The 26,060-nt window shown below is 32.1% G+C and overlaps 2 protein-coding genes across 2 annotated transcripts; both read right to left on the reverse strand.

The window, feature by feature from the left end:
* Window positions 1–3,670: 3,670 nt before the first annotated feature.
* LOC128169350 (uncharacterized) lies at window positions 3,671–13,540 on the reverse strand. The gene is made up of 13 exons (XM_052835506.1): window positions 13,537–13,540; window positions 13,109–13,330; window positions 12,710–12,961; window positions 12,314–12,457; window positions 11,900–12,124; window positions 11,147–11,401; window positions 10,963–11,028; window positions 10,460–10,690; window positions 9,923–10,177; window positions 9,302–9,433; window positions 4,899–4,918; window positions 4,075–4,230; window positions 3,671–3,745 (listed from the first exon to the last, which is right to left on the reverse strand). Exons 1-13 carry the CDS (start codon window positions 13,538–13,540, stop codon window positions 3,734–3,736), a joined length of 1,974 nt encoding a protein of 657 aa, XP_052691466.1. The 3' UTR covers window positions 3,671–3,733.
* Window positions 13,541–18,265: 4,725 nt separating this feature from the next.
* LOC128169320 (uncharacterized) lies at window positions 18,266–24,620 on the reverse strand. Its single transcript, XM_052835480.1, has 11 exons — window positions 24,461–24,620; window positions 23,458–23,601; window positions 22,687–22,911; window positions 22,094–22,348; window positions 21,490–21,555; window positions 21,075–21,302; window positions 20,521–20,775; window positions 19,945–20,076; window positions 19,152–19,390; window positions 18,531–18,686; window positions 18,266–18,366 (listed from the first exon to the last, which is right to left on the reverse strand). The coding sequence occupies exons 1-11, from the start codon at window positions 24,585–24,587 to the stop codon at window positions 18,343–18,345; spliced, it is 1,851 nt and encodes a 616-aa protein (XP_052691440.1). The 5' UTR covers window positions 24,588–24,620; the 3' UTR covers window positions 18,266–18,342.
* Between the last annotated feature and the right edge of the window lie 1,440 nt (window positions 24,621–26,060).

The raw sequence follows: 26,060 nt of genomic DNA on the forward strand, positions 1-26,060 counted from the left end.
ACCGATGGAAATCATTAACACCAGAGATCTTGTTTGTATTTTGATTTGGAATAAACAGTTTGTGTTTCGATCTTTCAAATTATCTTTTTGAAACAGAAAATGATACAATCTGATGCTTGAATCATTTCAGGAAGAACGTTGTTACGGACGAAACCATAGTTATATTATTATTGAAAAAAATGATGCATTATCTGCCCACAAATTGCTCATAAGGAATTTAAAATACATCACACAGTATAAACATTGTCTTTAGGGTTTCTTTAAACACATATTAGCTTTCAATAAAGAACAAATGTCCGTGTTTGTGTGACATGCGACTTATCAATGTTATGAACAGTATCAATTGTTATTTTAGAGTCATATATTGGAGGGAAAGGTTTAATGTTTTAATAAAAAACAACAAGAACAAACTATCAATCAACACAAAAAATTTATATAACGAAATACAAATTTCAAGAAGAGCAAACACGGACCTCTAAAAAATAGAGATGAGGGCAGGTGCCTTTGAGGAGTTTACATCCCCTGTCGACAGGTTGTATCTGCAGTGTGTTTATTGCTATGATCATGTTAAGATACAATTTGCCCTTTTATTTTTTATCCTTGGATGTCATCACTTCCGAACAATTCTTTAAAGTTCAATGACATCATACAACTTGCTGAAGACCAACTATTGCTCATTAGACATTATATCTATTTGTTCTCAATATTTCGATTGTTTTAATATGTTGAATTTACAAAAATAGTCTTTATTTACACACCGTCAACATGTGGGCCTTTTCTTGCTATCGGGAGATTGTCAGGATGATGAAAGAAAAACGAATTTAAACCTTACTAAAACAAGTTATTTTGCATTGTTTGATTCTGCTTCTATATTTCTAATTTAAAAGAAAATTAAACCATAGCGTTAAAAGAAATCGGAATTGAATCACTTCAATATTTGGATCCATATAAATCTCTATTCTTCACTAGTAGGTTAGGAAAGCACATTGGCAACCTGCAATCTTTTCTTGACAGAAATATACACAATTGTAAGATGAATTTATTTTTTTAAACCAGACCAACAATTTGGTATTTTCCTCAAGATATATGTATATATAATTGCTTTAAATTAACGTATTACATTTATACTACTTCGGTGCATTATCACGTGATAAATGAATAGCTTACGTATATTTCTCGACACAAAATGAGATAGAACAACACTACCCTGAGGTTTTATAAAACAATAAACATATCAAGTAAAGATAAAACATTTAAATAAAAAAATACAGCTTAAATCCTTTATTTTCCTCGGTCAAAATTTATTCAGCCGGTTCTTTTGTGACGTCATATGTACTTTAAAATCATGTGACGGGCAAATCCGAATGTTGCAAATGATCTTTTTAGATTGTATCGGCGCAGGTAATTAATGACATTAAATCATAAATATTTTTAAGAAAAATCCTCTATCATGTCATATACTTTGAAGTTGTTGCTTGGGTTTGAAAAAGATATTTCGTTTATAAAGGTATTGTTGAAACATTCCACCACATCATCACAATAATGCACATTTTTACTAATCAAAAGCGGTTTACAAAAAATTGGGATAAATGGGTAGGTTTCCCAAGCACGATTCAAATTGGTACTTCTGTTCTCTACCAATTTTACGTAAAATATTCCAAAATTGTATTGATCTTTCACCTGCGCCAAGTTGGTTTTTACATGCAGTAACATTTCTTCATTCAGTTGTTTACACTTAGCAGGGAAAGTCCCCAAACCACTTTATTATAAAAAGTCTTTTACTTAAAACGAAGCTTTAAAACTGCCGAATTTTTTAAAACTGGTTTTTAATATAAATGATTTCTGTAAGTCTAGCATTAAGGGCAGCATCTATGTAAAGGAAGCATCCGGTTTTATACTGGTTTGATATAATTCACTTATAACGTTAAGATACATTCCCTGAGAACTATCGACAAGTATGCAGATCATGACGACAAAGTTTATTATGACGTCAAATCGTATGAAGTACAGACAAGTGACATTCTACACATCGCTGTAAAATCAATCGGGAAGCCTTAACATGCCCGCGCATCTATTCCATGATTCACTTGCTCAATTCCCAATAAATCGTTTTTATTAAAATTCTCAGATTTCCTATATTTTAAATCTGCCTGTATAATGCTTACGGGTCAATTTTACATGACATTCAAGTCTCATGACATCATCTATGCGATAATGAACATAATGCAATCTAATTTATGAGAGAAACTGTTCAACTGTTGACTTTTTATGGGTAGTTGCTTTACGTCTATTTTTCGTTGTCATACTTTTTATAAAGCTATACAGAAACTACGTTTTATTGTGCAGAATGACATATAACTTAAACACAGCATGCTTCAGTAACACCCCTATGTTTGTAATTTTGTGGTATTTTTCTATTATTCATTGACGTATCATCCATACCCCTAAGTTTATCTACAGAACATGTGTTAAATTTTCTTCAAAGAATATATAAAAAAATATTTCTTATATTCAGTAACTAGTGTATTCTCACTATATAACTCTGTATAGACGATTAATCAATAATTGTAATATTAGCTCGTCCAAAAAGTATAGACCGGTTAGGAATAATATTTAGGGAATAATCCTTCTATTCCAATTAATCGCTTCTGATTTGTTGATTCCTAAATGATGACTTAAAAGAACTCTTCGCGACTCCAAAACAAGGTGACGTCAGAATAGACAGCCAGTCAATGTAAGTTAACAACGGACGCGCAATGCAACAGTGTGCTATCATAACGGATATAAAGATTTACGAATTACTGTGAATTAAAATCCGGTAGAACATCTGTATGTTAATTCTCAGGGGCGGCTAAATATCACCAGTGACCGTTTGATGCTGAGGATATTTTGTATATGGACTTTGCACGAAATTGATTTCATGAATTCTTTGTTGAGCTGAGAAAATCACGGAGATCTGTTTCGAAATTACTTTCTTAAATTTTGGTTTGTTTCTTCATGTAAAAAAAAAAAAAAATTGTTGACTGTGTTTTCGGGTCGGGTCCCTCAAGGGCTAATATAATCAATGTTGCCCTCAACACCAGTCAATATTTTTATATATAATTTTTGGAATAAATTTTACTTTTGCCTCACACAGGACATGAAATTGTTATTTTCTAAGCAACACTCTTATAACGTTGCTTGTTTGTACAAATTACAACACAGGACAAATCGGAAGATTTCATATAGCACTTGCTTGTTTATGTTGGCATTTTGGTGGTGTAGAAAAGAAATCCTTTTATGAAATTTATATAACATTGTTTGAATTATCACTATTCGTTAGTAATTTTGCAAGCAAATAATTCAAGAAAATAAACTAAATTCAAAATGGGAAAAGTAATAAAACCAGCCCAAAAAGAAATACATATGTACTTTATATTATGTTACATAGTAGCATGTTGTTATCAATACGGGACAAAATTCCCTTTTTAATTGCTAGAGAACTGTTACATTATAAAAAAGGAAAGTACAGTCCTGCTCTAGTATACACACATATGAAGAGGAAAAAATGCACACACATGTTGATATACATTTTGTTTGAATAAAATGCCAAGCGGATAATGTAGACATAGACGCAAAACAACAATTTTATTTAAAGACTCATATTTAAAAGCCGTTTCCTGTTAATTGGAAAAAAAAGTATGTTGCGTGGTGTTTTAGTTCTTTGTTTTTTTCTTTGGTTCTTTTCCTTGGTTTATGTGTGCATCTGTAATCAAAGTGAAATAATTTTATGCAAACAAATTATTTATATTTTGTTCCTTGCTCTCTTTCTCTCTTTTTCTCTCTTTCCATCTTTTTGTTTCTCTTTTTGTTTCTCTTTTTGTTTCTCTCTCTCCTCTCTCTCTCTCTCTCTCTCTCTCTCTCTCTCTGTCTCTGTCGTCTGACTCTTTTTTTCTTTCTTTCTTTTTTCTCTCTCTCTAATATATTAGTTTTGCACATTTAACACTTTTTGTCTCCATTATTCTTTTTTTGTAAGGAATGTTGAAAAAATTAAATATATATATATATTTTCCTCTTCCTGATTGTATCACTTACCGCAAAACTGTTACATGTCTTCAGAGGAAGTTTTAGATTTGATATGGTGAACGTTTCCCTATATCGTACTTTAATGCGGATAGCCTCAGTTACAGAGCCATAGTTGGTACGTGCATATATGCGGCCATGAAAAGGACCAACGACATCTTGATTATACTGCAAAGTAAGAAACAGATAATTCGAATAATTAAATACATTAAATTAGATTGATATTCTTATTACCCATGAACAATTTATAACATTTTACTGAACTTGTTTTAAAATTAGTATGATTTTATGCATATATTTAACTAGTAATGTGTATGTTATAAAAAAGAATAAACTCCAAACTTCGTATTTATATATATTTTGCAAAATTCGATGTATTAAATTTAGAATGTCTTTTTTTCTTACAGAAAATAATATTTTGTTATATTCCAATTTATAATCTGAAAATTAAATTGGTAAACGTTGCATTTTGATTGGTGCGTTCTAATTTGTAGGATACTGTACACAGGCAACACGCAATGCTGTATATACCATCGAACGTTTAACATACATGTACTAAAATTATCGTCTTGCTCAATAATATGCACCATTGACTATTTTCATCAATAAATATATATGTATATATACATAGATTTGTGATATTCAACATATATATCTGCGCGTATAATATGGTTTACGCAGCCCATGCAAAAAAAGATAATAAAATCAAGAAACAGGGGAAAAATCTAACAAAAAGCAAACAGACATTAAGAAGGATTTTTTCAGTGAACAAGCAAAAACAAAACAATCACATATCACTTAAGCATAATACTAATTAGTTCTTGTGTAAAACTTACCTCAGTCTTTTCCATTTTGTCTGAGAGAAACAATACATCGAAATGTTCAGCTTTAACAATGGACATATGCAAGTAAGATAGGTCGGATGCCTGCTTTGGCAACGCGATGTATATATACACCACCCGGAGCCGTCCTTTGGAAGGAAACGTGAGTCCGTCCGCCGAATATATAGCACTGTAGTCAGTACTAATAATTGTACTGTTTGGTGAAATACTAATTGATGCAGAAGCACTACAAACGACTGTCAAAGAAAAAAAACCAGTGTATGTATATTATATCTATACATCGACATAAAGTAAACACTTTTAAATTCGTTACAATGACCTAAAAACAAGTAATATAATAAAAACAAGAGGCCCATGGGCCACATCGCTCACCTGAACAACAGTTCCTTGTAACATTACATTTCGTAGCATAATTATGCTTTTTCTATTTTAAACATTGAACCCCTTTCTGGGGACCCAGTTATGGTCCGAGGTTTATGGTTGGCTTGAACAACATAAATAGTAACATAGGAATGGTGGGACCGCACGTACACAACCTGAAAAACTGAACATAGCAGAGTTCCACTTCAAGAGGAATAACTCTCAGACTGTACAGAACACAAGAAAGATAACTCTTGGTTCCACTACATTAGAGTTTACACAATTTGAGGATCCTTGCATAGTAATCTCACAAACTGTAGCATTATAGTTCTCGAGAAAAACTTTTTAAAAACATTTTCAATATATCTTTCTATGTTAAACTTTGAACCCCTCTTGGGGCCACAGTATTAGTCCAGTGCTAAAGTTTTAATTATTTGGAATCTACATTATTTAAGGATGCTTGCCTAGTTATCTCACAAGCTGAAGCATTATAGTTCCCTAGAAAAAGATTTTTCAACATTTTCCCTCTATATTTCTATGCTAAACTTTGAACACCTCTTGGGGCCCCAGTATTAGATTGAGATCACGGCTTTTATAATTTCGAATCTACACTATTTGAGGGTGCTGACGTAGTTATCTGACAAATTGATGCATTGTAGTTCTCGAAAAAAAGATTTTTAAACATTTTCCATATATACCGGTACTTCTACATTTAACTTTAAACCCATCTTGGGTCTCTAGTATTAGTCCAGGGGTCACTATTTTAAAACTGTCGAACCTTCATTATCCAAGGTTGTATGCATGATAGTAATCTCACAAATTGAAGCATTGTAGTTCTCGAGAAGAAGATTTTTTAACATGTTACCTTTATATTTCTTTAATAAATTTTGACCCCATCTTGGGGCCCCAGTATTGGTCCGGGGGTCACGATTTTACCGATTAGGAATCTACATAAGCGAAGGATGCATGCATAGAAATTCCACAAACTAAAACATTGTAGTTCTTGAGAAGAACATTTTTAAACTTTTCCTTTATGTTTTTTAAAATGTTTAAATTTTGAACCCCTCTTGGTGCCCATCAATTGTCCGGGAGTTACAATTTTTTGAATCTACATTTTTAAAGGATGTACATGTATGCATAGTAATATCCCAAACAGTTGCACTATAGTTCTTGAGAAGAAGATTTTAAAACATTTTCCTACATATGTTAAAATCTAAACCCCTACTGGGGCCCCACTTTTTGTTCGGGGGTCACGATTTTTACAATCTTCACTATGTATACAACCTTTTGTGTATGTATTGGCATTTTTGGTGAAGTGGTTCTTGAGAAGAAAATTTTTAAACATTTTTCATATGTAGTTCTATGTTAAACTTTGAACCCCGCCTGGGGCCCCAGTCTTGGTCCGAGGGTCACGATTTCTACAATTTAGAATCTTCATTATACATACAAGCTTTTGTGTAAATATTGGCATTTCTGGTGCAGTGGTTCTTAAGAAGAAGATTTTTTAAAACTTTTTCCTAAGGTATTTCTACGTTAAACTTTGAACCCCGCCTGGGGCCCCAGTCTTGGTCCGAGGGGCACGATTTTTACAATTTAAAATCTTCACTATATATACAAGCTTTTGTGTAAATATTGGCATTTCTGGTGCAGTGGTTCTTGAGAAGAAGATTTTTTAAACATTTTCCTATGTATTTCTATGTTAAACTTTGAACCCCGCCTGGGGCCCCAGTTTTGGTCCGAGGGTCACGATTTTTACAATTTAGAATCTTCACTATATATACAAGCTTTTGTGTAAATATTGGCATTTCTGGTGCCGTGGTTCTTGAGAAGAAGATTTTTAAAGACATGCACCCTAAACTTACTGTTTCGCAATTATCTCCCTTTTGAAAAGGGCTGTGCCCTTTATTTTAACAATTTATAACCCCCTTACCATAAGGATGCTTTGTACCAAATTTGGTTAAATTTGGCCCAGTGGTTTTTGAGAAGAAGTTGAAAATGTGAAAAGTTTACAGACGGACGGACAGACAGACAGACGGACGGACGGACGGACGGACGACGGACAACGGGTGATCAGAAAAGCTCACTTGAACCTTCGGTTCAGGTGAGCTAAAAAGTTCAGATTATATTTTTCAACGTCCATAAGCATACATTAATTCTTTTAGTTTTAACGACTTTATCAAAACAAATAAATATGAATTTGATTTAAATAAATTTATAGAAGAACGTTGCATTATCTAACCAATATCAACAAAGAACTATCAGGAAAGGAACAGCTTAAATAATATCGCCAATATAATCAAAATAATATCAAGAAGGTAGGGCCTTGATAAATGATGAATCTAACCAATATCATCAAAATACTATCAGTAAGGTAGAGCCTTGATGAATCTTACCAATATACACAAAATATTATCCGGAAAGTAGAGCCTTTATGAATCTTACCGATATAAACAAAATACTATCAGTAAGGTAGAGCCTTGATGAAATTACCCATTGTAATTGAAATACTATCAGGATGGTAGACCCTTCATGTATTTAACAAATCAAATCAAAATATTATCAGGAGGTAGAACCTTGATAAATCTTACCAATATACACAAAATACTATCAGTAAGGTAGAGCCTTGATGAATCTTACCAATATACACAAAATACTATCATTAAGGCAGAGCCTTGATGAATCTTACCAATATACACAAAATACTATCAGTAAGGTAGAGCCTTGATGAATCTTACCAATATAAACAAAATACCATCAGTTAAGTAGAGCCTTGATGAATCTTACCAATATGATAAAAATACTATCAGAAAAATAGAGTCCTTACTTATAATTCGTATTAAAAAAAGCTATGATTAAATGGAGCTGTTATCATCTAGCATCTTGAAATATCTTACCAATATAATCAAAATACTATCAGGAAGGTAGAGCCTTGATGAATCTTACCAATATAAACAAAATACTATCAGGAAGGTAGAGCCTTGATGAATCTTACCAATATAAACAAAATACTATCAGGATGGTAGACCCTTGATGAATTTAACCAATATGATAAAAATACTATCAGAAAAATAGAGTCCTGACTTATAAATCCAATAAAAAAAAAAAGCTATGATTAAATGGAGCTGTTATCATCTAGCATCTTGAAATATCTTACCAATATAATCAAAATACTATCAGGAAGGTAGAGCCTTGATGAATCTAACCAATATAAACAAAAAACCATGGGGAAAAAAGAGCCTTAAACTAATAAACCAAAAAAAGAAAAAATATCGTGAAAAGAGAGTCTTAAATTTTCTAGCCAATAAAAACCAAAGATATCTTTAAATTGGATCCTTGAATCATTAAGCTGGTATAAAACAATAGATAAAGTAGAGTCTCCAATTATCTAACCAACATAAACAAAAAGAGGAAAGTAGTCGTCAATTAGTTAACAAATATAAACAAAGAGTTACAGGAAAAGTAAAACTTTGAAATATCCAACAAATATTTACTTAATAATATCAGTAAAAAGAGCTTTAAAGAATCTAATCAATATAAAACACATAAATAAAAAGCAGAAAAAACTAAAATCATCTAATTTATATAAAAAAAAGTAGAGCCTTGTATTTACAAATATAAAAAGGGACTATCATAAAAATATAACCATGAATAATCTAAATAGTTTAAACTTAATACTATTAGGGGTAAAAATACACTTAAGGTTCACCTTAATTATAAAACCTTGATTTATTTAACTAACATCTCAACGGACTATCAGAAAAGGAAAACCCTCATGCTAGATTTACCTTAGCTATGAACCTTTTTAACCGGTATCAGTAATATCTACAAGGGAAGTAACGTACGCTTGGTATATCTGTCCTGATTATGAACTATGTATTATCTAACCAATATAATTAAACATTAATCAAGAAACTGAACTACACGAGGCATGTTTACCCAGACTATGAACCCTCTATCATCTAATAATCTAGATTATTATTGTCAAACTTGAATTTAAATAAATATTAAACTATCAGGAAACTGACATCTGCTCTTACCAGGCTCACATTCAGTCCCTTGGTAGCCATGTTTGCATTTTTGACAGACCCCTGTACCTGGGTAACATTGTTCACAGTTAATTGGGCAGGGACGAGTACACTGTGGCTCGGCTTTCACAGGGGCAGGGCAACCTGGGATAAAATTTATTAAAATACATATATTTGTATTTTAGTAAATGAATTCTGATTTCTCTCTCAACGTTTTCATCTCCACTACGTTTTATAAGATAACGACTAAATGATAACTCCAGGTAGGGGACAAATAGTTGAGAAGTCCACTTTTAAAAAGAAAATCAAAGCTTATTCACCTTAACTAGATGAAATAGACGGCTTAAAATCCTACAGAGGTAACACATTGTCACTAATTTTCTTTTTATTTTAGATGGTCTACGGTTTGTTATGATTATTTTTTCATTGACAGAAATAAAATATGTTTCTCATTTTTTTTTTTTTATCAAAGACAACCAAAGGCTGTACATGTACGTTATTTAACATCGCTTTACAAAACAAAAAAAGAAAAAATAAAGAGCATGGGCATCATCAACAGTCCATATTCCTAATAAAACCATGAACTGTACTAAGTTAATGTTCCCTTTTAATCCAAATGTAATGCAAACATACCGTAAACTTCAACTTCACACAAATCAGCAAAGGCATATCGGGAATAATTTGCAGGGTAGGCAACTCCTTCTTTTCGTTCATTGTAGTAGGTGACGTGTCGTCCTTTAAATGGGCAGCTGATGTTTATCACGTCAGGGAGATTGTAGATTGTGTGCGCATGCTCGTGATAACAAAGGACGCCGTCGTGTCTATCCGTTGTGTTAGAAATATATAAGTAGAACCCAAGAGGCGACGATTTTTGCGGGTTGTGCTCATCTGTACAATATTATTTCAAATAGTCACAAAAGATGTCGGTATTAATGTCGAATGTTAAATATATGATTTGAAAAATAATGACCAGCTTTCTCAGATGTGAGAAAAGCAAACTATGTTTCAAAACTGTTTGAGCAAATTACTTGCATCTTTTTGTACTGTGTTTTAAAAAAAATGACGTTCGCAGGATAGTTTTTACATTCTTTTTTAAAGTCAAGACGATCGAAATTAACAAAATAAGACAATTTAATTTTCAGAATAGAAAACATCGCTAACTCATCTTACTCCATGTTTGGTTCTCTGTCCTGAAATATATCGTGATGTGATCTATCCAGTAAAGATTTTTTAAATCAACTCGCCAATATGCTTGAGTTTTGTTGTTTAAAGTAGCTGAACATTGACCACCGCGAAACGTCCGATCAGATTTCTGGTTATCAACTGCCTTCTCTGAAGCGGAAGCGCCGGATCGCGTGGAAGACTGAAATGTTGGTTTCCAGAGAGCTAGATTTTCCAGATCTAACGAGAAAGACAAACATCAATTATCATATTGAATAAGACTTTGTTGAGAATAATAGAGCATTTGTTTGATATGCAATCAGCCACTGTTTGTGAGAGAAAATAGTAATCAACACAAAATGACAATCACAAAGAACAAATCAATTGACTAAATAAGACCAATAGTAGCCTAATTTATTTAATACCAGTTGGATGAACATATAAGTTAAATGTTAGAGAAAAAAGTAAATAGCAATAAATTGAAAAAAAAAATCAATTCTAAAAGATCTTACAATTTTTGCAGATTGAGAGGCAAGGGACAGCACAATGCGGACCGTCAAATCCCGGAATAGGACAACCTGGATACAGAGAAAGACAAAGTATCGCTAGTTTCATATTTAAAAATGCCACTTGTTCGACAACGTAAGAAAAATTGAAAATGATGCTACAAAAAACGAAAATTTAAACAATACCTACCATACACTTCGACTTCACACAGAGCTGACTGAGCGTATTGACTGTACCCAGCTGGGTAGGTAGTGTTTGGGAGTCTTTCATTGTAATACGAGACATATTGACCAATCACAGGGCAGCTTATATCGAATGAGGGAGGTATAGTTGACCTTGTATGGTTTGTGTCTTTGAAGCAGACGACGCCCTCATTTTGATTGGTTGTGTTAGAAACTTTTAATGAAAAGCCTAAAAGTATCCCTGTAAAATTGTTGTTCTCATCTACAAATAAATAAAGAACCATTCTTAGTTAACACTATTTCGTTCTGTTTACAAGACTACAATTGAATAATCCTATAGGCAAAAAGTGAATACTCCAAACAAAGTACTGGTTGATTTATTGAAATCAAAAGCAAAGAAGGTATTTTCTAAATGATCACTAGAACATGACTAAATGACTTCAAAAACATGAGTAACTGAGTACTAAACAAGACGGCATTATCACTAGAACATGACTAAATATATGCATTGAATTTATGATCCAAGAACAAAACTTATATTATTGGTTGATAAAAGGAGTTATTCGTACATCTAAACAAAAACTAATGTTCATGTCAATAAAACTCAAATTATTTTAAAGAGAAAAAAAACTGTATACATACGTATAGTATTGTGGCGTATGACAGTTATGTGGTACACATATGAGTTTGTTAAGTTAATCATATCGCGTAACTAAATTATGCACATATATAAAAAATCATGGTACACAAAATCACTAACCCCATATCGAACTAGAAGTCAAGGCGTATACGGTTAACCTTTCAATTTTTCGCTTTTGTAAGAGGTCGACTCTCCAAAGAGCGAAGTTTTGGTGTTCTGCAGTCACAGCGCATTGACCTGAATACAAATTAAGGTCAGCCCTTTGACCATCAACAGCCTTCTTACTTTCGGTAGAAATGAAAAATTGCGATGATTGGAAGGTCGGTTTCTGCAGCCCCATATTTCCTAAAAGCAATTTGTAAAGATATATCAAAATAGTTTTGAATAAAAATTGTTTGAAAACAATAGAGTTAACTTACTGATCTTTTCTCCACTTTATTCTATGAGTAAGGGTATAACATACATGGAATCAAATTCTGTGAATGTTACTAGAATCATAAACAAAAAAATAAAACTTTGTAACAAAAGAAATACTTCTATCGTAATATTTGCACTTGTCTCCATAATATCCCGGGTTACAGGCTCCAATACATTCCCCGGTCTGCGGGTTACAGTAATGACATTTTTTCGGACATGGTTCGTTACAATTCCGTCCTTTGAAGCCAAGTTTTGGACATCCTTATTGAAATTAAGAATACATTTTCATATTTACTATTAATTTGATAAATGAGCAATATGTTTTGATTTTACTTAATGCCATGAACGGTAAGTTTAAATGAAATATGGTGCATTTTTCACGCATGTTAATGACAAAAATGTTCACCCCAATTTATATGTAGTTAACACATTTTTGCAAAAGTCAGATATGATTATAGACAAAAATGTTCGGTTATGAAAAAACTTGACATTTTTATGTGTATATCAACTTACCAAACACCTCAACTTCACACAGTTCAATATACGCTTCCTTTGAATAAGTGGGCTTCTGGGAGAGCTTGCCCTCTCTCGTGTTGTAATATATCACGTACCGGCCTACAACTTGACAGTCGATGTTTATAACGCTTTGTATGGAGCTGGCATCATTGTTTGCGTCATGATAACAGAGAAACCCGTTTCCTTTGTTTGTTGTGTTGGATACGTAAACAGAAAAACCCAGGAATCTGCTCGCATACTTGCTGGATTCTAGATCAATCAATTAAATATGTTTACCATAACTATTTGAAAATGTTTGTTTTTATTATAAGTACATACGCGATCTTATGTATCTAATAATACTTATGCTATTACAACTGATAATGATAACAATAATTATAACATCAGAAAACTCACTCCACGTTTTACCCTCTGTCCTGTAATATATCACGATGTTGTGTATAACTTGAATAGATTGGAGATCCACCATCCAAGTGGCGCCGTGTGGTGTCCCGTCAGAAATAGCACATTGGTTACCCGCCGCCGAGCGGTTGGACTTTAAATTATCTACCGCCCTATCTGGAGGATAAATGCTGATGCTTGGTATTTGCCAGGTTGGTTTTTTGTAGGCCAGGTTATCTACAATGATAAAAAGCAAAAATCGTGCATCTTAAAAACTAACTGTTGTTTTTTAACTTGATTGATTATATCAAAAACTGTCGGTAAAAACACCAAACTGATTTCGTGTGAATGTAGAATTTCAAGCAATAAGTAATACTTACAAATGCATTCTGTCAATGAAATCAATGTTAGAACGAGGGTGAAAAATACAGTTGTCCGTGTACCCATCGTTTTGATATATTCAAAGAAAATGGCAAAACATCGACATTTACCTCAATCTTTCTAAATACATTTTTTTTTTCGTTATGAATATGGATGCAAAATATGTCTTGCTAGCTAAAATTTTGTGAATTAAATTCTGATGTTTACCGTTTGAAGTTGTTTATTTCATTTTAACCAGTACGTGTTTACAACCTCCGAATTTAACGAACAATTTTATGAAAACCCTTCTCTTGTTTATGTTGTATTGATGTTGTTTTTACAGTTATTTTATTTCTATCTTTATATTCTAGGTGTCTTCGAGGCGCCACTATTTTATATTGAAACCATAATACCTAAAAATATTTTTTTTTTGCCAACGCACTTCTTTTATTTCTATTTGAAATTTTAAAAAAAAACATTTCTTTAATCAAAAAAGATATATCATATTGTGTCCCAACAACTGAACGATATAGGAAAATAATAGAAATCCGTATTTATATAGTCATATCCAAAGTAGCATATATATATATATATATATATACAACTTTTAGATGGGGGGGGGGGACTTCATTGCTTGCACGGATCTAGAAAAATAAATCAGGATGAATCCGAGCGATATATAACCGTGACGTGTTATCTGGGGAGGGGGGGGGGGCGAAACTTAAACTATAAAATTTAATAAATCTTTTTACAATACATTAACCAAAAAGTGACAAAACAAAGTTCTGGGTTTTTTTCAAAGATGAAATATGCAAGATTCTGTTTAATATCAAAATATGAATATTGCTGCATACCTAAATATACCATTAGCTAACAGATATAATAATCAAGGAATAAAGAACACTATGTTTGTTATGTTCTATTTAAAATTAATTAAACAAATAAAATCTGTGTACAGGCGAGATTTGTAAACAAAATAAAAATAATACTTCATAAACCCTAACAGCACGTTTTGACAACATCACAATCAGTGAATTTACACTGTCAGAAATATATATGAAAAGGAAAATATTAATCTTATCAACAAAAACCGGCTATCTTAACCAATTGTCCATTTTTTAAAAATATAATTGAAATAGTATTATTTTACAACCATAATGTATCATTATTCTTTTGCAAATATCTGGATTATTTTCACGAAAACTATTTAAAACTATTTCAGTTTCAGTTTTCTATGTCGAAATGAAATTATACAATCTTTTTTTCTTTTACGTTTCTTGATAACACACTAAATTACTGTACCATTTTAAAGACTTTTTTCTTTTATATAGGTACCACATACCAACATAGTTCATAACAATATTTTTATTAGTAAACAACATATGAAAACAAACTACATGTATTTAAAATCATAGTTGTTTCGAATTTTAAAAAATTGACATGAAACGGACGCATGCTTTTTGAATATTCATGTGCACTTTGATATTAAACTTTCATGTAAACAACAACTCAGTACAAAAAAACATTAAATTATACATGTCCTTTTAACATATAATTGATGTCTGTTTTCGTGGTTTTTCTACCATTTTTTTATTGAAAAATAATAAAGCAAATAGTAAACAAAATACTGATTTTGCACAATTTGAGAAAAAAAAGTAAAAAACAACAAAGAACAACACTTGAAACTTGATAATAAATCAGCTGATCTTTTCGTATGTTATGGAAGATTATTTCTATTTCTTTTTTATAATGAGATATATGCAAGTGCAATCTAGCACATTATTTCTTCTAATTGTTGTTTTGAAAAAAAAAATATAATAAGGACACTTGCAAAACAAAATCATTGATCATCGATTTGCCAAAATAATTTTCATGAAAAAGTCTATGCAAGAGGCAATATCTGACTACCCCAGGGCAAGTTATCAGTCCGGAACATGAAAAAAACTCAAAAAGTTGTGATAATGAATCCATTTTGATTTTTAAAAACAATTACACAAATTTTACCGGAAACAGATGATTGCTTGATCAAATTCATTGAAAGGGCATGGTCAGGATTTTGGTAAATAATTATTTTTACTATTCTAATGTTTAGAATGCTTCACTAAGGCATGTTTCATAGTCAACCAGAATTTAAGTGTATTTCGTTGGTTATAAGCGAGTTACAGAGCTTACAGTTCTTTGCTATATAAAGAAAGCTTTTGTTGACCTTTTGAGTGTTGAAGTGAAATTTCCAGTTTTATACTAAAATAAATGTGCTCAACATTACAAACTGTTCATTTATGCTTAAATTGAATAAAACGATATACAAAACAGCCTCAATAGATTTTTACTGGTATAATGTACATAATTTAACAAAAACAGGACACGAGCCTTCGCGGGCATGTCAAGGCTTCCCGATGGATTTTACAGCGATATGTAGAAAGTCACTTGTCTGTACTTCATACGATATGAAGTCATATTTAACTTCGACGTCACGATCTGCATTCCTGTCGATAGTTCTCAGAGAATGTATCTTAACATAAAAAGTGAATTATATCAAACCAGTATAATACTGCATGTTCCCTTAACATAGATGGTACCGTTAATGCTAGACGTGCAAAATTCATACATATTAAAAACCAGTATCAAATAATCGGAAGTTTTAAAGGTTCGTCTTAAGTAAATGACTATCTATAAACTATTGGTTTGGAGACTCCCCCTGGTACATGTAAACAACTGAATGAATAAATTTAAATGCACGTAAAACCACATTGGCACAGGTGAAAGATCAATACAATGTTCGAATATTTTACGCAAAATTGGTAGAGAGTATAAGTACCAATGTGAATCGTGCTTAGGAAACCTACGGATTAACCCCAATGTTCTGTAAATCGCTTTTGATTAGTAAAAATGTACATTATTTTGATGATTTTGTGGAATGTTTCAACAATATCTTCCATAAACAAAATATATATTTCTTTCCCAAGCAAGAACTTCAAAGTATATAACTTAACAAAGGATTTTTCTTAAAATTATGTATGATTTAATGTCATTAATCACCTGCGCCGATGCGATTTAAATAGATCATTGGCAATATTAGGATTCGCCCGTCATGTGATTAAAAAGTACACATGGCGTCAAAAAAGTGCATCAAATATTATGCTTAACATCGGTGTCAATAAATGTAACACAAATTTTAAGAAATACTCCCGGTCCAAGTATTTATGCAATGATTCAAATAGTATCGTTTTCCAGCACTATTTTAGCATCGGGACGCCTTAACATTGCTGCGTTGTTTACATGACAAAGAATTATGCTCTTTGTATCTTGTATATAACTCTACGACTGACTCTCAAATTTAATTTGATCATTAGAAATGCATTCCTAAGACATTGTAGATAATAAAAACAGATAAAAAGAATTTGACCAAAATTTTATTTTATATATTTTGGAGATTGTGTTTAGTATGATTTATTGTTTTTTACTTATAAAGTAAAGACGATACAACAAATTGCGTATCATAATTTACAAATACCACAAAGGGCAAAAATTGCTTTGTATCTACATTCTGAGCGTTACTGTAATTTACGCATAATTTATATTGTTGTTTCTTCATCAAAGCTCAAATATAGACGAGACCTGTTGCATACTAGTATATCAAATTGCTAATTGGTCTCGATGCATGCATGCTATTAGACGTTTTGTGTGTATTTCAAAAAGACAACATCAATGATTTATTGAATAAAATGAAATATTTAACATTAATCTTCCTTCCTGATTATGTGTATGTGTTATATAATTGATCTCCTGCATATAGTTTTATTCTGAAATATCACATGCCCAACCCTCTATTTGTTAAAATTCATAATTTTCTGATTTAAGTGGTATACTCAACCTGATATATTGATATCATAGTCCAAGGTCTACGCTTAAATGTGTCTCGCTTCCATTTTATGAAAGGGGTGTGTATTCCAATTTAAATGATGAAAATCTCAATTCTACACAATTACCAATTATTGTGTTACACACATTTTTATCTTTTTTAAATTTGTTTTACATAATATACCATCAAGTTTGTTATGATTTTTAACAGATGGAGGATTGGGCATGTGATATTTCAGTGTGTTAAAAATCTTAAATATCTTTTATTCGGAGGATAAATGTACTGTCTTTCAAATATAAAGACTCTTTACTGAACATTTTTGGTGAAAAAAGGATGTAAGAATAAAAAAAATATTATGCACAAATAAACAGACGCTGGCAAAAATGCTCAGACCCGCTGCTTTGTAGAGATCACTCAACTCAGTTTCCAATTCAAATTATTTAAAGAAAAATGAATAACTTTAATGGCAACACAATACTTGGGGATAAGGATTGACTTTATGAAACTTGTTGACATCGGGACAAGGTAAGCTAAAAACCATAAAGAGGAGTACTTATCTGCACTTTTTAATGGAGTGTTTATCCATAAATATTGACTAAGGTGCATATTATACACTGTATATTAACAGAAGAGTGATAAAATATATAGCAGTGCAACTTTGTGCAATTTGAAAGCACTTTATGATAATATTGAACAATTACAAAAACACATTAAAAATTATAAACTAATTTATATTTTTCTGATGATCAGTAAGGTTAATTTACCATAACTGCCATTTCAAACTATTTTATTTTAACCTCTTAAGTACGCTGAAAAATATAGAAATATAACTAGTCAATGTTAAACGCAACACTTTTGTCTCTAAGGACACATGTTATCAATTGATGATAAATTGGAGCAATGCATAACAGACATAAAAAAATGACTGAAGAGCTTAATTCATTAAATGTTAGTTTTAATAGTTCTTCACATCGTATTTCCAGATAATATTATTGCTGTTCTCCATATTATGTTGTCAATTTTCTCCTTAATTAAGCCCATGGCTGTTCGTCTGTAACACAAAGAAACAGACACATTAGAATACATTTCTGTATCTTTCCAATTGTTTTTCTTAAATACTCTTTTTTAGCTTTTTCTTTTTCTATATTTCTATTTTTGCTCTTGGTTTACAATTCTGAATCACCGATATATTGATCGTTTGGTTCACATACTTACCGTATTTAGATAACATGTTCGTAAATGAAGTTTCAGATCGGATATGGTTAACGACTGTTTGTATTGAACTTTTACGCGGATTGCGTGAGTTTTAGAGTTGAATTTAGCACGTGCAGTGAACCGTTCACGGAAAGGACCTACGACCGCCCGATCAAACTGCAAATAAGACAGAAATTAACGGTTAATATTTCAGAAGGCATTACTAACAAATTATGTACATATTACAAAATAAACTCATAAAACTACGCATGCAGTTCTGTTGCGTGGGGTAATATACACAAAATATGTGATTAAAAATCCTGCTAGGTAAAGGTGTAAAGACAAATAATTAATGGTTTCAAATTAATTGTATATGTTCATAAAACAACCCGTAATTTTTTTTTGGCATAGAATCAATCGTTCTATTTAAAAAAAACCTATAATTGTGTTTATTACATATAATTAATCGTCACGTCACCATAAATGGGTTCTATTAGGTTCAAAAGAATGTGAGGGAGTATATTGAAAACTTGATATATCCAACTAATTGAAGTCATAAACTAAAACACGATATCTACTGGTAATAATAGCTCACAAAATCGAAAGGTAAAACAATAAACAACAAGGTGTATATAACCCTACCTCAGTATACCCCGTCTCGTCCGACAAAAACAGCACACTGAATTTTACAGCATTAACAATGGACATATACAAGTAGGACAAATCTGAAGACTGTTCTGACAAAGAAAGATAGATAGACGCCACATGGAGCTCTCCGTCAGACGGTAGTGTTAGCCCTCCGGCTGAATATATGGCTCCGTTATTAGTACCAGTAACTGCAGAGTTTGGGGATACTGTTATGGTCGCAGCAGCATGACACACTATTAAAAAATGTTTTCATTTGTCAGTGTCTTTTTCTGTGATTACACTATGAATAGATTTTGTAATATTCAGTCCAATAAATTTAAATGACGTATTATCGGTTTGCAATTGGACTATTGCATATTAAAAATAAATGAAAATCACATTAATATGCAATAGTCCAATATTTAATAATATAAATGCTTAATTTTTAAACATAAAAAAGGAATCATTCTTTGAATAATATTATAACCTCATAGTGCTCAAAAAAGATTCTTCATTCCTTAAATACAGTTATTTATTTTACATAAGACTATCAAGGTTTGCTTGTTGTTTCCTGAATTAATAGCACTTTTTGGGATTGTAAACTGAAAAAAAACTGGAGTTTTTTGTTTATGTGTTAAAAATATTGCTTTCTAGCCTAAGGTTTGTTCATTCAAAAGTTGTTTTTTAAACCAAGCACCATGCAGAGCATCTGTATAGTTATAGCATACGCTGGAAATCATGTTTGCACAGTCAGTTTTGCTCGACAAACAAAGTAAGAGATACATCAAAGATATCGGGTTTTACTTACCAAGTTCACACGCCATGCCTTTGTACCCTTCATGACATTTTTTGCAGACCCCTGTTTCTGGATAGCACTGTTCACAGTTTTCAGGACAATTACGACTGCATTGCGGAAATTCGACGACCGGGGCAGGACAGCCTGATATTGAACAAAGTACATGTAAGCGTGGCTTTTTTTATCTTTCATCTTTATTTTTTTTTCTATGAAATATGAAGTTTTTATATAGAAATAGTTTAATTATACTGTCTACCTTCACTATATTGTGGTTTGTTTTATATGGACTTAATTTTCATTAAAATACAGTTTTTCAAATGCACTCTGTCATTTGTAACAATAACTGAATCTTTTCGGTCCAAGTCTTTGTTTAATCACCTAATCAGGTCTACTATAGAAACGATGGGTCACCGGTCAAGGTAATATAATACAATGTGTGCGGGCTTTTTATAAGAGACTGCAAAGTTTGAAATAACAAAAAAGTTTTCATTTCAAGACAATGTTTTTTGTAGGTTCTGCGAAATTGACATTGACTAACCATGCCATATGTTGTTACCTACTTCGATTAATCACAAATATATCCCTTACCGTAAACTTCCACTTCACACAAGTCTGCAAGTGCATGCTCGGAGTAACTTGTAGGATAGGTAACCCCTGCTTTCCGTTCAACACGATAGATGATATATTGTCCATAGTACGGGCAGCTTACATTCATCACATCAGGAAGAGTGTGAATTGTGTGTGCATGTTCGTGGAAACATAGAACAGCGTTAAGTGTGCTGGAAGTGTTTGAGATGTATAAGTAGAAGCCAAGTGGCATACCTCGGAGTTCGTTGTGTTCATCTACAAAAGTGACACCCATTTCTATATGAATGCCGCATATTACATCCACCTCAGTCCTGTATGTATTGATAAATTTTTACTATATTTCAAGTTTTCCTTAATTTAATCCTAACAATCACAATTACCCGCTACATTCATATTTGGTCAATAGTGTATTTGTTTTGGGACTTATAAAATCATACAATAAATTGAATCTATAGCTTTTAATGTACATGTATTCCACGGGTCATTGCAATTGATATTAAGTCGGAAATTGGTAAGTTGTAATGTTTGTTACAAATCTTTACATAACAACTAACCCCAAGGCTTGTCATCTGTCCTAAAATAGATGAGAATGTGATCTATCCAATGCATTCCTCCCAGATTGACGCCCCACGAGGCTTCAGTCGACGGTAGAGTTGATGTACACTGGCCTCCTTCAGCGGTCCGTATAGTCTTCTTGTTATCAACCGCATTGCCTGACACTGAAGTAGGCGATTTTGTTGAAGACTGCCACGTGGGTTTTAAGACGGCAAGATTTTCCAGATCTTAATATCAAAAACTAGACTCAGTATTATACTGGATTGTAATAAAGGTTAACAACTAATCAACCCCTCTGAAACATGTCATCTTTCCGCAATAACATGTTGCATAGCTAGGGTAGAACCATTTTTTTTTTCATCCGAGGAAGAATAAATAATGTAAAAGACACTTATATGTAGAATATCAACTTACAATTTCGGCATATCGTCAAGCAAGGCACATTACAACTCAGGCCGGTAAACTCGGGTATCGGACAACCTCCAAACAGAAGTAAATAACCAGTCATATTATGCAAAGTTAGAAATAATGTGGCTGTACATTACCGCAATTTTTAATCATAAATTTTGTTACAGTTATTGGGGTTATTTTATCACGGTTTTTTGTTTGTTTGTTTGTTTGGTTTTTTGGTAGTTTTTTTTTTCATAACCTGTAGTGTCATATTCATAATTCTTAATGCAATTGTTTTGCATTTTCAGTATTTTAAATAAAAAGACACATAGCAACAATACAAATATAATGGAAATATGAAAGATTATGCATTTTTTAAAAATTTCCATTAATCAACCGAACGCAGCCAATGGGGCATTTGAAAACAGAAAATATGGATTATAAACGCAGCTTAAAAGTATTTATATTTATCGAGATATTGGACAAAACGCGGAGAAAGCATAAGCATAGTTTTTGGTTAAATTGTAGACTCTGTGTCATTTTTACATGCAATGAATTTAAAAAAAAAAATTGAGTACTGAGAAAAACAAAAAGAGCTTCTGTTTAAAATAATTAAAATGAAATTTACCATAAACTTCGATCTCACATACAGCAAACTGGGCATGCTGGCTGTAACCTGCTGGATATGTAGATCCTGGGAGTCGTTCGTTGTAGTACATAACATATTGACCAATCACAGGACACCTTATATCGAACGAAGCCGGTATTGTCCATTTTGTATGGTGCGTGTCTTTGTAGCAGACGACACCTTTGTTACGGTCTGTTGTGTTTGAAACTACCAAGGAGAATCCAAGAAGTTTCTCCGTGTTCGGGTTACTTTCAGCTATGATAAAACAAAGGAACAATAAGTTGTATGTTCATAATATACTCTTTCTTTATCAGTACATTTTTCATTTTTCGTTTCTAGTTTTGTATTATATAATTTGCATTTATTTGTTTTATTACAACGTATGGTTGTAAAATATTTCATCGAATTTATTAACTTTAGTCTTTTGAAATACACTGTATTGTTTTTCTTTAAAATAATGTATTTAAAACAAAAGGTATGGTTTTGTTTACTACAACTTGTTTTAATCGGCTTAAATTTTTATTCGAATTTATTTTTCAAAAATTGTAATTAACACTCATTGTTCGTATTTGTTTTATATTCAGTTTGCTAACTCCAATTAAGGTTTGAAGTCATGGGGTAGAGGGTTATCCTCTCGATGTAACGTTGCTGCATTAAATCTACTCTCCATAAAGCGTAGGGTTGTAACAACGCGGTGTACGAACAGTGGCCTGAATCAGTGCTGGAGTCACTTTTGAGTCCGTCAACAGCGTTTTCACTTTGAGTTGAATGCTCATAAGTCGACGATTGGTATGTTGGTTTATTAAGTGCCAGGTTTTCTAAGCAAAAAAAGGTCAGAAACAAACAAAATAAATCATTAGGGCGGATCAGGTTAGGACGCAAGCGTTCTTAAATCAAATGAGAATTATGAATATCTTTATGAATTATTAACGTTTAGTGAGTGACAATGTATAGTCAGTTCTTTAAGGAAGAGAAATACGTATCTTAAAATAAAGCATGTTTACGATTTTGTGCAAAATTCATATATTTTTATTAATGTTTACAACGCTTGATCGATTAGTAAAAATGCATTACTAAAGCATTGTACATAATGAAAATAGAAGAAAAAACAACCGTGATCTTTCCCCGTTAAGGATATATTTCTTTAAAAAAGTATCTACTATATATGGTTCACACAAGTATCTACTATATATGGTTCACACATTATCTACATTGTAAAGAATAATCTTGTTAAACTGATATTAACTAGAAGAAACATGTAAACAGTTAAGATATTAAACAGTGCCTTTTACCGCTTTTATTTAACAAGTGAACAGTACCATTTGTTATACATATATATTTTTTTAAGTGAAGATAAATCTTACTTCTATTGTAGAATTTGCATTGGTTCCCATAAAAGCCTGGGTTGCAGGCTCCAAGACATTCCCCGCTATACAAGTGACAGTGTTGGCAGTTTTCTGGACAAGGTTCATTACAAAATTGACCTTTGTAACCGAGAACCGGGCAACCTTATAGGATGAAAACAAAATAAATAATTTTGCAACAGTTAAGAGGTATCGAGGATCAATATCATTTCTATGTTGTTTTGATCTCAATTGTAAGAGGAGCTTTGTATCTTCACCTTATTGTAAAATCGTTATTGTTGACAGCTATGTTCAAGGTCGTGATAATGTATTTTAAATTTTTCATCAAAATTGTTTTTATTTATATAACATAATGACCTAGTGCATTAGAAAAAAAATCTTGTAAATATCATGGTTACTTCGGCTTTTTAGATATTATCTGTGTATGGATGAAAGAAGTAGACGATTTAACTTGAGTAATTGTGAATATGAACAATAAACAAACATATACCATGTTTTCGAAAACAATATTGTGTCATATCCTTTAGGAAAGAATTATTTATAGAAGTATTACGACAAATAGATTTGGTTTTTTCTCCTTCTTATTATTGAGAAATTGTTTTGCAATCATCTTATAGGGGTAAATTTAAACAGAAGTTTTTGAAAATTGAATGAATTCATGAACATTTTAAAGGTTTTTGTACTATTAAATATTCCTGTAGAGTTTATGCTTATTGCCTTATTACATCACAGGTTTGAAAAAATTGATACATAACAAACTTTGCGTAAATAAAATTTCTTTTACATCTGTTGTTTATGTAGTAATATAGTAGTTAAAACGCTGGAAACTGCTAATTAATTAGGGACCGTAAAATATCTACGCATGTATTAGTAAACTTGGTACAATTATAAAATAATAGTTGTCACTTCAGCTGAGCCTGATTTACAACATATTCATATTTGCCACGAACTCTTAGTTAGAATACGAGTGTTCAAAAACAACATTTTACATAAATGTGCTTACCATATACCTCCACCTCACAGAGTTCTATGTACGCCTCCGAGGAATAGGTCGGGATATGAGATATATTACCCTCCCTTGTGTTGTAGTATATCACGTAGCGCCCACTAACTGGACAACTGATATTCATAGAACTTGGTATGGATCCCGCATTATAAGCAGTATCATGGAAACAGAGGATTCCATCTTCTTTTTTCGTTGTGTTGGAGACATAGAGAGAAAACCCCAAGAATCTGCTTGCATAAACGCTGTTTTCTAAAAAAAAAAAGAATTAACACATTTAAACAAAATTCACTTAAACGATATTTTTTATGCTTAATGATATTAATACAAACTGTTCGCACTACAAATTATTACTAAAACGAAAGGAAAAACAGTTGTTGAAACTTTCACTTTGAAGGGGACCGAGTTTCACCACCTTAAGGGAATATATCTCTTCAAACATATCTGGTCGTTTGGTTAAAATACATACGATCAAATTAAGAATAAACGAAGTCTTACTCCATGTATTGTCTTCTGTCCTATAATAAATCATTACGTTGTTTATAACTTGAATAGACTGGAGGTCCACCATCCAAATGGCACCGTGTGGTGTCCCGTCAGAAATAGCACATTGGTTACCGGCCGCCGAGCGGTTAGCCCTCTGATTATCTACGGCTCTCTCTGAAGGATAGATGCTGATGCTTGGTATCTGCCAGGTTGGTCTCTTGGAGGCCAGGTTGTCTGGAGAAATAATAAACAGACAAGCATATGTATTAAAATTATATTCCCTGTTGATAAAAGAAGTATAAACTCATAAAACCATGTGAGTCGATGCGTACTCAGTATAATGTGCTCATGCGACTATGAAGTTGGAAAATGTAGATAGGTCAAGCTCCGCAGAATAACGCTAGCAGTTTTTTAACCGGTTGCAATTTCATAAGTTTGTTTTCAAATGGGTCTTTCATGCGTTTTTTTTTTTTGGAGTACGTTATAAAACAAGAATATCTTATGGAGTATACTGTGTTGTGTTTATTCACGACCGTTCATGTGGTATGTTTTGTATCGAAAGCATTTATGCTTTCGTATATTATCTGTAAACAATATCATAACAATAGAATTCTGTCGGCCAATGATCAAATGTTGCAAAAATTACAACCGTTTGCATGTAGTTCAAGAAACAGTTTTGTAAATCTGAAAGTGCTAAACACTATCTATTACACTGTCGTAATTCAGAAAAAATTCCAAAAAGATTGTTCGTTAGTTTACCGTTTAAATTCTTGAAATTAAAAATCGCTTTAATTAAGCATGACCAAGTGTTGATGAGAACATAGTCTTTAAATTCATAAATGTCTACTACTTGTTTTTATACTGTTGGGTAGCAAATTGTGCTATACTATGAAAAAAGCAGCTCAGACAAAACTGGTACTTACATATACACTGGGTCATCGAGACCAAGGATATAACAAGGGAGAAAACCAGGGTTCCTTGGACTCCATTCATTTCGACTGCTTTCAGGAAATGCCCTATAATAAGATTCTCCTCTCCTTATCAACCAAATATTTTATCATATATCGATATTATTTGTTGCAATGAAGCAAGAATAACTTGTTGTTGAATATAT

The sequence above is a fragment of the Crassostrea angulata genome, unplaced genomic scaffold (assembly GCF_025612915.1).
Source record: "Crassostrea angulata isolate pt1a10 unplaced genomic scaffold, ASM2561291v2 HiC_scaffold_118, whole genome shotgun sequence".
NCBI lineage: Eukaryota > Metazoa > Mollusca > Bivalvia > Ostreida > Ostreidae > Magallana > Magallana angulata.